This window comes from Uranotaenia lowii, chromosome 3 (assembly GCF_029784155.1).
Source record: "Uranotaenia lowii strain MFRU-FL chromosome 3, ASM2978415v1, whole genome shotgun sequence".
Lineage (NCBI taxonomy): Eukaryota > Metazoa > Arthropoda > Insecta > Diptera > Culicidae > Uranotaenia > Uranotaenia lowii.
Window position 1 is genome coordinate 28,140,356 of NC_073693.1, and position 16,669 is coordinate 28,157,024.

General features: G+C 37.4%; 1 protein-coding gene across 2 annotated transcripts in view; it reads left to right on the plus strand.

Annotated features, from left to right (window-relative positions):
- LOC129751377 (uncharacterized) overlaps positions 1-16,669 on the plus strand; it is a 508,402-nt gene that overhangs the window by 359,124 nt on the left and 132,609 nt on the right. For both annotated transcript variants that reach the window (XM_055746844.1, XM_055746845.1), the window contains exon 7: positions 5,277-5,362. In XM_055746844.1, coding sequence (XP_055602819.1) covers positions 5,277-5,362 — 86 coding nt within the window. The remainder of the gene's footprint in view (positions 1-5,276; positions 5,363-16,669) is intronic.

The following is a 16,669-nucleotide window of genomic DNA, read 5'->3' on the forward strand; positions in this document are numbered from 1 at the left end:
AACTTGAAATATGTTTTTGCTATCTGTAAAGTTTTCTTATACCAAATGAAGAGATATGAAAAATATGTAGTCCATCCTATTAAAGGAATTCTGCCGAAACGTTCGAGAGTTAGGTTTTAGGAATTTATCGATCCTACAAAATTCTCTTTTTTATTTTCTCATCTGAATCATGAAATTTCAGTTTTGAGTCAATTCAAAAATTTTGCACGGCCACGATTCCCCACCAATTTTCAAAATATAAAAAAATTGTTTTTTTTAAACACAAAGAATTTGTGGAAATTAATTCATTTAAAAAATAAAAAAGCCTAATGATACTTTGAAACAGTAGAAAACCTTTCAATTGTTTTTTTTTCTTAGATAATAAAGCAGTTATGATGCAAGTGTCTGATAGGTTGAGCTCATTTTATTTGAGCAATGGATACGATTTTTAAGAGAAAACTCTCAATTTCCAATTAGCTTGTTTTAGTAAGCTCTTAAGCAGATTCAAAGATTTCAACCGATTAAAATCGATTAAAATAGTTCAAATTTTCAGAAGTAAAAGTAAAAGATCGACATTTTGCGGTTCAAACCTGATGCATGCAAACTTGGACCAAATTTAAAATTTTAGTTAAAGATTTGAGTTTAATCAAACTGTGTTATTAAAAATGTTGAGCATTACACCGAAGCAAAACTTATTCCCTGCAGATATTTTACGTAACGATTACAATATTTTTTTAAATCAACTCCATGATCAAAATTCTGTAAATCAATTAAATTCAAATGAATGGATTGAATTAAAAAAAAACTTGCAGATAAAGTCAAATTTAATCGCAAATAATTCTCAGCTAAATTTGTAAACAAAATAATTTTGATTAAAATAAATCCGAAATTTTGAAAGATTAACAATCAAAATTATAAATCGTGATCACTTAGAAATGAAATTCCTCGAAGAAATAGCCGAGTTGATATTTTTATCATGACTTTAAAGCACTTTGAATTTTTTTGTGAATTTTCATCCCTTGATTTTGGTTCTGCATTCGGAAACTGAATTATAAAAAGAGATTAATCACCTTAATTTATGTCTGTGACTTGATTAAGCGGCCTTATCAAATTTTAATTTCGAGTTTTGCATCCCAGTACATATTATTAAATTTAAAAAAAAAAAGGAAAATTTGTTTCAAACTCTTGAACTATCATTCTGTTGTTTGAATTTAGAAATTATGGGTTTCAATCTAATTTAAAATTCTAAATATTTGTTTCTAATCCGAAATTGGAATTTGAATTCAAATTTGCATTTTGAACGATGATTTTAAATTTTTAAATTTTGATTCGCCATTTTGAAGCTTTGTTTTGTTTGTATTCTGCATAAGAGTTAAGTATAAGAATCTGAATCGAAACGAATCGGGAAGGGTTGGGAACCCTAGCTTGTGATGAACGCGTTCGCAATTTGAGATTTTTAAAGTTGAATTTTAAATATTGGTAGGGAGTTTTATAACGGTTGATTTGGTTTGAGTGATGTGCGAGTTGTGTATCTATACGGAGGTGATGGAGTTTTGGGTTTTTGTTTCCCCCGAGGCAGGTAATGTCAGTTTTTCTTAAGTATATTTTCGTGTTTCGGTCCGGTGATGACCCGCCATTTGCTATCGTCGTTCCGGGCGAGAAACGTTCGCAAAAAACAACAACAGATGGCGCAGGTAAAGCTTCTTAGAATCGCCACCCTCGGCGTTAACATCGCAAAGTGTTACAAAATATTTCCTGATTAGAACGACACCTGGTGAGTAAACTGATTGTTCAACGCCATCTAGTGATCGATAATCCATTAATTTTGAATGCTTAAACATGGTCAGTGCTTAAACGTTGGCGAAGACGGATTCTTAACTTGTTGTTATCGAAGATTAAATAATTGTTCTAATGGTAGTCATATCAGACAAAAGGAGTAAGACTAGAAAATCATGACAGCTTGGTCAATTACAAGATTCTATCCTGCAAAGAAAAGTTTACAGTTTCAGTAAGGTAAGATTTGGAAATATTATAACAGTGCCACGTTAGGACGCTTTGCTCATCTCGTCTGGGCGCGCGGTAAAATTCGATGAGTTACACCGGTGCATAAGTACGTGTCGACTATGCCACATCAGGACGTTTTGCTCTTCTCGTCTTAAGCGCGCGGTAAAATTCGGTGAGTTGCAACGGTGCTAAGTACATTGTACGTGTATGACAATGCCACGTTAGGACGTATTTGCTCTAAATAAAAACGCGATGTACTCGATAGTGTGCGACGCGACGATCATTAAATATTTAATTTTGCTTTGATCACATCCCTTCCCAAAGGGAATCCAGATCTTATTTACCTTCCCACTAACAAACCACCCTTCCCGTGACGACCGTGGAGATTTAGAGGTGTATTCGGTCTCTAGTAGCAACGGAAGTCGAACTAACAATCCTTCCCTTTCCCCGATGAACCGTAAGGACGTGGCCGGCGCCGTTATTGACCATATAATATTAGGAACCTTCGAAACGTGTACACAGAAAATGGTAAGCTAATCCCAAGCCCCATTTATTTGGATTTGTGTACAATTTCGATGGTTCTTGTCAATCACGGAGTAGCAACTACTGAAATGTACGGTTTATCTAAGCTCAAGCTCAAGCTCAAGCTCAAGAATCTGAATCGAAACGAATCAGAATATGGATCAAAAACTAAGGATGGTATCTTATTCATTTAATGTTCAAAAAATTCATATCGAAAAGTTGAAAATGCAAATGAGATTCGTATATAAATAATGAAAGATTGTATGAAATGCAAAACCAAATTTGAACTTTTTTTCTAGCCAGGATTTCAAAACAGCACTCCATTTCAAGTTTGTTATGATGATCCGAATTGAAAATCAAGAGTCCTAAACTAGACGCAGAATTCAAGAACAGAAATACAATTTGATTTTTTTAAAATATTTTAACAGAACCTTTAATCGCATTCAAAATTTTATAAACAGAACTGAATTTCTGTCATCAACTGAAATAATTCCGCAAAAATTGGCTTCTTACGCCGTTATGCTCTCTTTCACTTTAATTTCTCAACTGCAACATTTAAACGCTTGATCGAATCTAACCAGTTAAGAAACAGCTAATTAAAAAACTTAAAATGTAAGTTTAGATAGACCTAGATTTAAGTAAACTTTTAAGACACTTACGTCAGATGGTCTTTTGTATAAACAATAAACAATAAACAATAAACAATAATTTTGAAAAATTGACGCAAAATTCTTTACTTGGAATTAGTTTTCGAGGTTTAAGTTAAGATCGTTACTTCTAATAACCTACTCTTAAATAACATTACTGAATCATTATATGTGCTTTGAATTAAAATTTTTTATTGAAGAGTAAAAAACCTCACTTACTTTTTCTGGATCCTCCCCTCCTCCCCCGAGTAAGGTGAGTGTTTTTTTCACAAACGTAAAAACTCAGTTCATTTTTGGTGATTTATGAAAGTAAAATTTTATGTTTTTCTACGAAACTCCCCTTCAAAATCGAAACTTGTTGCACTAATTAAAAACTTAAAAAAATGTTTCTTCTACTAACGTAGACGTTTTTGTCAATCAAATAAGAAAAATTAGTTGAGAAAATTTTCGAAATTATACTTTTAATACATAACAAGCAGTGGTCTATTAGTCTTTCGTTACTGTGTACTAAAGTTCTTCAATTTGATTAAAAAGAACATGTATTATTTTACAGTTGAATAAAATAGTCATGCAAAACCTCGTTTGGCACCCAGCAGTGATGTCAATTGAATTTATTGTAAATCAATGTTTAAAGACAGACTCCTGTTAAACAGCTTATATATTTTTTGCCTAATAAATAAGATACAAAGTTTTGGTCTTCAACAAATTTCCTTTCGAGAATTTATAAATTGGCACAAAAACCACGGAAGAAACAAAACTGATGTTGATTTTTCAGTACAAAATATAAATTTTTTTCATACAAACCTAAAAGTTCAAAATTAATCATGTAAACATCACTATAAATTCTGCAAAAAAATCATGGACGAGAACCAAACGAAGCTTTTTAGGCCCCAGGGTGTTCAAAAATGACCCCATATCGTCTCAGTCTAATGCGGCAATCTTCAAAGCAAATCAATTAAAAATATATTTTTTCATTGGTGTTTGTTTTGTAACATTTTTTTCATTTCAGCCAATTTAATTGTTTTTCTTAACATAGTTTCACTTCGAAAAACATGGAATATTTTTGATAGTTTTAACTTTCCTTGTCACTCGTTCTCAAGTTTGATCAAAATCAAAATACAAACTCGATAGGTGAGATCTAACTCGTTCTTCCAATCGTGTCCAATCATAAATATATGCAGACACCTAGACGTACACCGATTGCAAAAGTTTTCACTCACTGAAACTTCCGATTGATTTCAGCCGGGGCTCTACTGATTGAGATCAACTGAAAGTTGTTCTGCACCTGCCTTTGCTGGTTCCTATACATTCTCTCAATTTCCTCTCTGGAGCCACCAGCTGCAAATCAAACACACAAAGTCATCTTCTGAATGAATGTTAAAATTTCGACTTCCTTCTTGGGGCTTCCCTTCTCCTTCAGGTGGAAAAATTCCTTCCCCTCCTATCTAAAATCACCAGAACCGTGCCCGGATTGGGTTTCGTTCGATTCCAGGCCATGCCGTGTCACACCATAAATTCTCATTTCGGTATCATGAATATGCATTTTTTGGGCTGCCACCACCTTTGACGGTCCAAGGCAAGGGGAGGTCCTGATACTGGGGCTGAATTTTGGATGGGTGACGCCGAAGGAATGTGTCTTGTTCACTTTGAGGGTGTCGTGTTTTGGATTTTTTCCCTTGAATCTTTCCACCTCCTAAGGGGAGGCTCACAAAATTGGTGGAAACAGGAAGGTGCTGGTGCGGAAAGAAATCGTTTCCCTTTCGACTGCGGGGGTTTGGGGCTGTTGCTATTTTCGGAATTTAGACGAGACAACGGGAGCAGAACGATGAAAGCGACGACGACGATGATGATGGGAACCCGGTAAGCTTTCCATTCATGAGAGCCAACCGGATTTGACTTGTTTTCGGTTAATAAGATTTGCCTGAATGGAATTGCTTATTTCTTTCTTTTTATGGAAGCGTTCGTTGTCTGGTTCAATAGAATCGGATATGCTACCATTATGCTGTTTCTCTTTCCAAATTACCAATTATTTTTAGTTTAAAGTATCCGATTGGTTGAAGAAGAGATATAATCGAGCTTTTGTTTCCTTTAAAATTAATGATGTTTTTCTTTTTGTTTTTTCAGGTTTTCCATGCCCCAATGCAAGCTGGAACGCCGTTTGAGTTCCGAATAAGATATAAATTCATCAGTCAATCAGACGCCATAGTGAGGTAAGTTTTATTGCAACAATGACAAAATTGAAAATTTTAAAAGTGACAAAAATGACAAAAATGACAAAAATGACAAAAATGACAAAAATGACAAAAATGACAAAAATGACAAAAATGACAAAAATGACAAAAATGACAAAAATGACAAAAATGACAAAAATGACAAAAATGACAAAAATGACAAAAATGACAAAAATGACAAAAATGACAAAAATGACAAAAATGACAAAAATGACAAAAATGACAAAAATGACAAAAATGACAAAAATGACAAAAATGACAAAAATGACAAAAATGACAAAAATGACAAAAATGACAAAAATGACAAAAATGACAAAAATGACAAAAATGCCAAAAATGACAAAAATGACAAAAATGACAAAAATGACAAAAATGACAAAAATGACAAAAATGACAAAAATGACAAAAATGACTGTTAGTCTGAAAATCCGGTGTCGTTGCAATCCCTACAAACGGTCAACGCAATCAGTGAATCACTCTCCAAGAGGCGAGGTACTATTAGCGCCATACGAGCCGACCCATGCGCCACACAATAGCCGGTACTTTGCTGGCTAAGTAAAACAGTACCTAGAAACAGACTTGCAATAAACGGCCAGCAGATCACACGCATCTTTTGTGTCTGTCCTGTGTCGTACCGTGTACCTAAGCAAGCAATAAAAAGTCTTTCTAGTTGATCCGAACCGTCGCGCTGTACTTTTCATTCGTTGTTAATTGAATATATGTACGTTTTTGCCCAGTTAATTTGTGCGTAATTGATTGTCTCCGAAAGTCCACATCCGTGAAAAAACATTGGTCCTTCGAGAGCCGGATGTCGGGACTTTTACAAGCCACCGCGGAACAAGTGATCTTGGTGAACACCGTGAGCTGCGACAAAGTGCTGGGCAAGCGTGTGTTGTTTGGTCGTTGACCCTTTGTACGTGCTAAGTGTGCACCAAAGGAGTCGTTTTGATCAGTGCGTCGGTTAGCAGGAAAGAAGAAAATTGCTTTGTCCTGTCTGGTTGGCGGGTTAATATTGCCGCCTAAAAATAGCGTGTGCCACTTGGGGGGAAAGTAAAAAGTGCCGTTTTCTCGTGGCTGATTGGCAAGTTATTGCCGCTATATTCGTTTGCCACTTTGAGAAGAGAAAAATTGTACCGTTTTCCCTTGATTAATTGGCGGATGATTATTCCGTTTGAAACCAAATTGAATATTTGGAATTCCTGCAAATTATTTGTGCTTTGTGTGGGGGATTAATGTTGCGTAAACAATACGGTGATTGATGTTGAATTGTGTAAAACACAAGAATTTTATGCTTACGCTTAATGTGACGATCATTTGTGATATATCGGGGGAAAAGTGATTGCACATAGTGCATAAAAAGTGCAAAAAGTGAGCCAGGATTGGCAAGAAACTGCGAAGCGGTTTTAGGAGTTGGTGTTGTTGCTGTTTGCTGCCGAACTTTCGGTGGCTGCCGATTGAACGACATTTTGGCCGTTTGATCACCCGTGCTGCCTCTTAGCAACTCGTTGCTGCCTGCTGGTTTGTGCGATTCTGGACGAGTCGCAACGGATGCTGTTCTCCATCGCAGAGGATCTTCGTGGCCAACAGGAATACAGGGAAGTACTATTTTGCTTTTTATTGAGGGCTGTGGTGATCGAGAAATTAGAATCCCACACATTTTGGCCTGTGTAAAGTTTTTTGGACTTCTCGCTTGAGTGTTGGTCGAGAAGAAAACTTTAAATTAACTGCTGGTTGGATTTGCACCCGGACCACAATCGGAATTTGGCTGATTTTGATTAACAGCTAGGCTGAGACATTTGGCTGATTTTTGCGGTACATCAGCTCCGGAAAACCTGCTTTATTATTGCTGTCAATCATTTGCGCGAGACGTTGAGGTGTATTCGGTGATCCAGTGAAGGCGAAATAGTGCTACCCAGTGAACCCTTGCTTGTGACAATGCCCAGTGAATTGCGTGAGCTTATTAAGCAGGATCGAAACCTGCGAAGAACTTTAAACTCGGTGCGTCAGTTTGCGTCCAGTGAAAGCAACAACAGTGAACTTATAAGTGTTCGGTTGGAACTGTTAGAATCCACCTTTGAACAGTTTAAAAAAGTGAGAACCGAAATTGAGCTGCAAACTGACCACCTGAGCGCTTCAACGGACGAATTCAGTGAACAAACGGCATTGGATCAAGCAAGGGAGGACGAGAATGTGGGAATCCTGATAGCATTCGAGGAAGATTACTGTGTGGTGAAGAGTGAACTTCGGCGCCAGTTGTCAACGATACGAGCATCAACCAACGCAACTCCAGCTCCAAGTGCAGCCGAATCTTTTGGTCCTCCATCAACTCTGGCAAGGGTGAAGTTGCCGGAAATTAACCTGCCGTTCTTTAGTGGGAAGACCAAAGAATGGGTAACTTTTCGAGACTCGTTCAAAAGCCTGATCCACTCCAGCAATCAACTTAGCGATACCGACAAGTTTTGCTACCTTCGTTCGGCCGTGACGGGTGAAGCTCTTCAAGCGATTGCTTCAGTGGACATCACCGCCGCAAACTACGATATCGCTTGGTCTACCCTCGAAAAGCGATACGAAAACCGGAAGCTGCTGGTGAAATCCTACCTGGACTCCCTGTTTTCGATTGAGCCGATGAGGAAGGAGAGCTATGATTCACTCAACACGTTGCTCAGCGAATTCGAGCGGAACCTCCAAATGCTGCAAAAAGTAGGCGAGAACCCAGGCCAGTGGAGCACGCTCCTGGTTCACATGCTGTGTTCTCGTCTGGATCAATCCACCCTGCGGCAGTGGGAAACCCACCACAGTTCCAAAGAGGTTCCGCTGTACGACGACCTGATGTGTTTCCTGCGCAACCATTGTTCGATGTTGGAATCCATCGCTCATCGGAGACCTGAACGACCAGAAAGCAGCGAGAATCGTTCCAGATTTGGCGTTAGCAACCCTGCAGTTCCATCCCAAGTGAAGTGTCCTTTTTGTAGTGATGTGTTTCATATAGCTTTCCGGTGTACCAAATTCCTGAAACAAACTGTCGGTGAAAGAAATGTGTCAGTGAAGCGAGCTAGACTGTGTTATAATTGTTTGTCCTCCGGTCATCTAGCTCGCGATTGTGTGAAAGGTTCCTGTCACCATTGTGGAATGCGTCATCACTCGCTTTTACACCCCATATCCTCCGTCTCGCAGCAATCAACTCGTCCTACACCTTCAGTGTCTCAGCTTCGTCGCCAGTCTTCATCATCATCACACACCTCACCGATATCCAACCAGTCAACCCCAAGCCACCCTCCCAACACTCAACCCTCGACCTCGTATCCAATCACACAGCCCATTCTCACCACAGACCCTCAGCAAACCATAGCACTTCCCTCCCACACATCGAACCTCACGAAACAAGTCCTGTTGTCCACAGCCATTGTTCGAATCCAGGATTCTCTTGGAAATATTCGATTAGCCCGAGCTTTGCTCGACTCGTGCTCCCAGTTTTGCTTCATGACCACTCGATTCAGCCAACAACTAAAACTGCGACATGTTCCAGAAAACCTCACCGTTCAAGGCATCGGTGGATCACGAGCTGTGTCACGCAAACTGGTGGAAGCTTCCGTTAGTGCTCGGACCTCGGACATTTCAGCATTCAACACTGCCATGAGTTTTTTCGTTTTGCCCGAGCTGACAGTTACACTTCCTGCAAAACGAATAGAGTTCGAGAGTTGGAGTTTACCCACAGAAGATCAGCTTGCCGATCCCAGGTTTTCGGAACCAGGAGAGATCGACATCATTATCGGCGCAGAATACTTTTTCGATCTGCTTCTGGAAGGCAGATTTAGAGTGACGAAGGATGGCCCTAGTCTGCAAAATTCCGTACTTGGATGGATCATCGCAGGCACCATTCCGGAAGAATCTGCAAGCTATTCGTTTTCCACTGTGGCATGTCCAGTAGCAGCGAGTAAAAAATCCGTTGAAAGGTCGACTAACGAGGAGTTTTCAGCTGAAACCAACAACCGTGACTGCGATAGAGAAGGTGTCTTTTTGCCGAAACGTGACCACGTAATTCGGCAACTGGGGGAGTCGCGTAACGCAGCATTGAAACGGTCTTCCAGCGTAGAAAACCAGTTTACCAACAGCGAAAAGAAGGTACAAGTCGAAGGTCATCTTCTGCACCGTAGTCTGTGGAGAGAATCTCCAGAAATTCCCGTTCGTATGTCCGAGCTCGTACCTGTGACTTATAGCACAACATGTGCACCTTATTTGGCAACCAAGTGCCTTCAGCAGCTAGCAGAAAGTGGGGAGGAATCATATCATGAAGCAGCTAATAGTCTTCAATACGGAACGCATGTCGATGATTCGCTAACTGTAGCGAGTTCAGTTGACAGTGCGAAGAAGTTAAGAAAGGAGGTGACTGAGTTAGCAGCAGCAGATTGTTTTTTGTTGAGAAAGTTCAACTCAAATTCAGCACAAGTACTGTCTGCATTACCGGATCACCTTAGCGACGAGCGCACTTCCTTGACAGTGGATTCTACGACTGTAGCTTCGAAGACTGTGAGTTTACTGTGGAAACCTAATCAGTATGCAGCCATCCCCCGAGTCGATCGTCAACCAGAATGTTTCCCAGGGAAATACGACGTTCTCAAGAGAGGACGACCGCTTAAGGCATCATCCGCGATCCTCTTCTTGTATCATGTGTTTGTCGTTAGCATAATTCGTGTTGGCGGCCGGCTAGCGCGCGTACATGCACTTAGTGAAAATAGAAAATATGCGATGATCCTGTGGATTAAACATTACCTTGCGAAAATTCGTACCGAAGCTCAGCTTCTTGTTACTTCCGTGCGTGAGGGATTGAGAAGATTGGATGAACTTCATCAGCGTTTTCGCAATGAACAGTTCCAGAGACTTGTTGTCCATTCCGCCGTAGACGACGAAACCGAATTCATCCCCCCTAGAACAGCAAACTTTCCAGTCGATTACCAAGCCATCACCCAACCAGATTCACCATCATATTAAGCAGATTAAAAATCATCAGTAAAGTTGTCCACCGAATTCGACCCATTTCTTTTTTTCCCATCGACACGTCTTGTTGTTTCGAGCTACATCACCGGTGGATTTCAAGTACGTCGAAGACAAATCCATGGTACATGTTTTCTGCACGTAGTCAGCAAACAAGATCTTCAGCGAGTTTGGCCAACTTTACCTGGGGGTCATCGTGAGCTAACAGCAACCCTCCACCATCGTCGTAGTCTTGCATCGCAGTCAGTCATCGTCATCAGCGCCTGGGGCGCTCGCGGAGGCCAGGAGGCCTCCGCTCCAGGGAAGTTTTTGTAATGTGTGATTAAAAAGATAAAAAAGCACCCTCTCATCTTATTAGGTCGAATCGGTCCGGTGGACCACATCCAGTCATCCATTCAACTAGTCATCTAGCCATCTAGTCAACCAGTTGTTCCGTTCTCCTGTCGTCACGTCGTCCAGTCACCACATCGTCCGTTCAACCGCCATCCGTACTACAAGCGATATGTGTTTCCGTGTCCTGTCGTTTGTACATCGTTGGTAAAGATCGTCCAGTCCCCGTAGTTGCAGAAGCGCAACCAGACGCAGCCAGTCTGAGCAGGATTCCAGCCCTAATGCCATGGGGGGTGACGCGGTCGCGATCGGACGGGTCGGACCTGTCACCCCAACCCCACCCAACGTTAAGTACTCTGCGTTACCTTCATCCTTTTAGGAACTTACTTGTTCTCCCTCACAGGGTCGGCGTTGCGTTGGAGGTCCTGGGCTGTGAATCACCGTTACCTGTATCGTCATCTTAGTTTTGGTCAGCGTAGTCTTCGTCATCGTAGTCTTCGTTACCAGTTCATTGTTAGTTTAGTTAGAATTAGTATTATTAGTGATAGTAGTCGTGCGCATGGGTTAGATTAGGTTACCAAAGATTAGGATTAGTTAGTATAGGTAGTATTGCAAGGCGGCCGGTATGTTAGTCTGAAAATCCGGTGTCGTTGCAATCCCTACAAACGGTCAACGCAATCAGTGAATCACTCTCCAAGAGGCGAGGTACTATTAGCGCCATACGAGCCGACCCATGCGCCACACAATAGCCGGTACTTTGCTGGCTAAGTAAAACAGTACCTAGAAACAGACTTGCAATAAACGGCCAGCAGATCACACGCATCTTTTGTGTCTGTCCTGTGTCGTACCGTGTACCTAAGCAAGCAATAAAAAGTCTTTCTAGTTGATCCGAACCGTCGCGCTGTACTTTTCATTCGTTGTTAATTGAATATATGTACGTTTTTGCCCAGTTAATTTGTGCGTAATTGATTGTCTCCGAAAGTCCACATCCGTGAAAAAACAATGACAAAAATGACAAAAATGACAAAAATGACAAAAATGACAAAAATGACAAAAATGACAAAAATGACAAAAATGACAAAAATGACAAAAATGACAAAAATGACAAAAATGACAAAAATGACAAAAATGACAAAAATGACAAAAAAGACAAAAATGACAAAAAAAATCAAAACAAACTCATCGTGATTTTAAAAATAAAGAACAAAGTTTTTTTCATTTGGAAATTGAGAACTTAATTTGAATGATTCTTTGTTTGAATTCTTGATGAATATCTCTTATTATGAATAAAGAACCACCCTAGCATCGAGTGCCACAGCATCCATTGACAACCGGATGTTGTGAAAGTAAACAGGAAATACTGTTCCAATACACCTTGTTAACTCCGTTGAAAAGTCGTCGTTTGTGAGTTTTTCAAATCAACCATTTCACCTGCCCCTCTTAGGGTTGCCGTGAGTGGTGTGTTGTCATATGCGAAGAAGAAGAAGACTGCTGGCTTCAGAACACAGTTTGAACCTTGCTGGAAGTCCTTCTCTTCCGGTTTGTGTAACCTTCGGTACATTTGACACATAACGACGACACATATGCCGGAAGTAGCATCAGAACAGCCAGAATTGTATCTCGCTCGACCCTTCTTCAAAGCATACATTCGAGAAGGAACACACTTGGAACTGTCTCGAGGCACACTCGGAAACGCTGCTAGAAAGTGGCTCTTCAGTCCATCAGCACTCCTTTCTTTGCTTAGTCATTCAAAAGGCGACCAGCCTGGATGAGAAGATGAGTAAGATGAAGGGAATCGAAGGAAAAAAATGTAGCGTAGCAATTGTTTCTGACTCTGGTACGGCAATGTTTGCAAACTTTCTTGATAGGAACATTGAATGTTGCACTTTTAACGGAGAGAAACAGGAAGAGATAACGGCAAACCCCAGCTGATGTTGAAATCAATCGACTAAAGTTGAATTTGTTTTCCGAGTCGTTGATAAAACAGGAATACGTGAGATTTTGTACTTACGTTACTCAAGTTATGTTACCATAGATGTATGTATATGTAGAGCCAAATCGCAATATCAGCAATCGGTTAAAAGTATCTGTTGCATCTAGACTTTCTAGAGATTTTTTCCAAGAATCCAATTTTGCAGATTCAGTTCAATTTTCAGTTCAAGAAATGAAATCCCGGTTTTAATGGGAAATTACTTGAATCCAAAAGGTGATTAAAAAAAGTGTTAATTAGCATGTCAGAAAATCAGCTCGCCAAATTTAGTCCTAAGACATTTCATTTTAAGATACCAAATTGAAATTTATTGCAATTTTTGCAATTTAATAATTTTTTGTATTGAAATTCAAACCTTGACACAAAAACATACCCAACCTCGTCTTTAGGATGGGTTTCATTCAAAAACTTTCGCCCCAAAAAAGTTCAGAATAAGAAGCCTAATATTATTACAAATTTCCATTAAATTCTGCTTATATAAAATATTCTTTAAAACTAATATCAACCTTAACTTTATTATGTGTTTCTTGTTCTTAAAAATGCTCAACTGCACATTCAAAAGAATTTTGATAAATTACACAAGCTCATAAAATTCACACTTTTCCGTGGTGCAAAGAACTTTAAAGCTAATTTTCATTAAATTGAGTGCTCTTAAGCACAATATACAGTTATTTTTTTTCTATCAGCTTTTGTGTTGTGAGATAAATTTTTGATAGTAGGTTAAGAAATAATTTCGGAACTTTTAAGACAAAACTTTCAAACATTACAATAAAAAAATAAATAAAGGTTTTCAGTTAACTATCGTCTTTTCCTTGGACCGCATGTAATTTTGACTTCAAGTATGGTTTTAAGAAGTTTTCGAATTGTTTGTGAAATAAGGGAATGTCAATGATTTATGAAAGAAGTTTCAGCCAAAAATTTTAGATATTTTTTCTAATATTTCAAATGATGGCAAAATAATATTTAAACCTTGCTATTTTAAACTAGCCATATCATCTGCACTTGATAGTAGATAACATTAATTTTATTTTTATTATTTTCAATAATTTTTTTCAATAGATCTTGATTTTTAAGTTAATCTATGGAAACTTCCAACAATGATTACAAGTGGAAACTTTAAAGCTATATTTGCACTGCTTTGATTGTTCAAAATTCAATACTTACATCAAAACATGAAATTTGTTTCATTTCCAGCAGTTACTTATAGATCATTAAAGAAACCTTACTGTACTACCAAATCTTTACTGTTTCACTATAAGCCTTCAATGATGTGTTGAACATGTGGATTAATTAATTTATAAAGTTATGATTGTGAAATAAAAAAAAACTCTTCAATAGGAAGAATTTTAATGTCAAATATAAATGTATCTCTGACTTTCATCACTAGCACTTTTGAGATGAAATTCGATTTTTTGCAACCAAATTAAATTCTCTAAACACATTCCGGATCAAATAAGAGGTATCTCGTATTTTCGCTTTCCACTAGTGCGCAGTTCTAAGGAGTTTTAATCAAATGTTATGAATTTAATCAATAAAATATTATTGATAAATCTAAACTGGAAAATTTTTGTTACTTAATAAAACTATAGTTGTAAAATTAAGTCCAGTGATTTTTGAGATATTTTCATGATATGAGACATAGACTTCTTTGCGATTCAAAATGTGTGTTTTTCTCACATTTTAAACCCTGAATTAATAGTTTACTAAATACAAGATATATCAGAGAAATGTTTCAATAAGCTCTTGAATTAAAAATTAAATGTAAATTAAGATGATTTCAATTTATCCAGTATTTTCATTTTGCTTAAAAAATATTAATCATGGTTTATTTCTGATCTGATCTGAAATTCTGATTACGATTCCGATTTAATTTCTTTTGAAATCTGGTATTATATTTTTATATTCTATTTCTGTTTACTGATTCTTATGCTCGAAGCTTTAAATGCTGGTTTTATTCGAAATATAAATTTGCATTCGATATTTGTTTCGATAATATTGACTAAAACTTGAAAACAACATCGATTTATTTTCAACCAAATTTCTAATTCAGTATCATGTTGAATATTGTATTAATGATTTACCGGATTTATCATGCATTTTTTTTTTAAATGTTATTGTATTAATTAAATTTCTGAATTTTTATAAACTTAATAAGTAAACATTTTTTTGGCAAAATAAAGAAAACAACTTCGGCAGCTAAGAGAAACTAAAATTGTAAAATTTGGTCCAGAGGTTTCTGAGATATATAATGGTGAAGTTCGGTGTTTTCTGTTTTCTTAATGTGCCAACATTTCTAGAGTTGCTACAGTTAGCATTAAGTAGTGAAATCTTGTAAGTCATGTCACGTGAATCCTAGAGTTGATGCCATACTTCAATCATTTATTCAGTTAGAGTTCATAGATGGTTATTATTTCGTCAAATAATATTTTTCAAACCAGCCCCTTGCCACCTTTATTGGAATAGAGAAATAAGATTTAAAGGCAACCGATGCCTGAATGAAAAAATATTTTGGTGACCTATTTTTTCTATAACTTATTTGCCCAAATAATGCACGGATTAAAATAAAGATTTAAAGAAACATTTCTTTTTACTTTTTACTTGAACATTTTAAATTCTTTTACATTGAAAGTTTTATGTATTACACAGAAAATTTCAATAAAAAAATTCAAAACTCTGTGAAATTGTAAACTAGATTTTTATGAAGAATCCGTTAGTAATAAATAAATAAACTCACTTTCATCGATGAATATATATAATCTATGAATTTGCTTTTAATTCTGGTCAATTTAGCTTATTTTACAAGAACATAGAAAATGCATTTGTTAAATGCCTTCGATTTTATTAGAAAAAATATTTTATACTCAAATCAAACAAGCTTAATCTGTAAAACTCCAAATTATTCAAAGATTTTGACCAGAAATGAAAATTAATTTATAATAACGGATTCAAGTTTTGCGGTCCAAATCTGATTCTTGCAATCTCGATCGAAATTCAAGTTTTATTTTGAAATTTGGCTCTTAGTAAAACTGCAATAATAAAATTATTTTTTTTTCAGGATATATCATGTTTCATTATGAGCTAATATTTTTATTCCTAAAATAAAATACTGTGGAAATGTTTTTTTTCTTAAATAAAAACTGAGTGACTTTGGATACAAATTTGAAATTGAAATAACAATGAAAATTATAAGTCTGCGATCTCTTGCAATCTTAACTTGTATTCTGAATATTCATCCTGTTTCTGAAATATGAACCTGAATATGAATTCATGTTCAGAGCTCAAAATGAGTAAACATTTTCAAGATAACTAATTTTGAAATTTGAATTTTTGATCTGTTTCCGAGTTTTTGAAATGTAAAAATAACAGCCCAAACAACCAAAAGTTTCGTTAAAAAGGTCGAACACAGCTTAATCAGCATAATCAATGTGATGAAGTTCGTTTTATTCAGCCCAAAATTTAAGTTCTTACTGAATCTTTGAAGTTCCATTAAAGATTTGAACGGCTTTCTATTCAGCCCACAAGTAAACGTTTAATCAGCAAAAACAAAAAAGTTATTCTCCTCTCCTCTCTTACTTTGGCCACCACCAGCCCATGTGGTGCTGCCGGCTTCTCGGCATCCAACTTTACTACTCCAATCACCTCTCTCAATTCATCTTACTTAATTGCTTTGTTTTTAACTTTGTTCGATACATGCCAGCACGCAAGCCAGTTTTCTGCTACACAATTATTTGATTCGCTTACTCAAGCAATCAAACAACCTAATGAAAAAATTAGTCCTGTTACAAGATTTGAACCCAATTCTCCGAGATGATAGCCAAACACGCTGCCACGACGCCACGCCTAGATGTTGCCTTGCCGGCAGCTAAAATTCGAAGTGGTTATAAGCTTCCTAGAATATTTACCCGCAAGAGCAGCCAGCAGCCAGCAGCAAAGACGCATTTTGATTATGACTAAGATACATTACGAAACGGGCG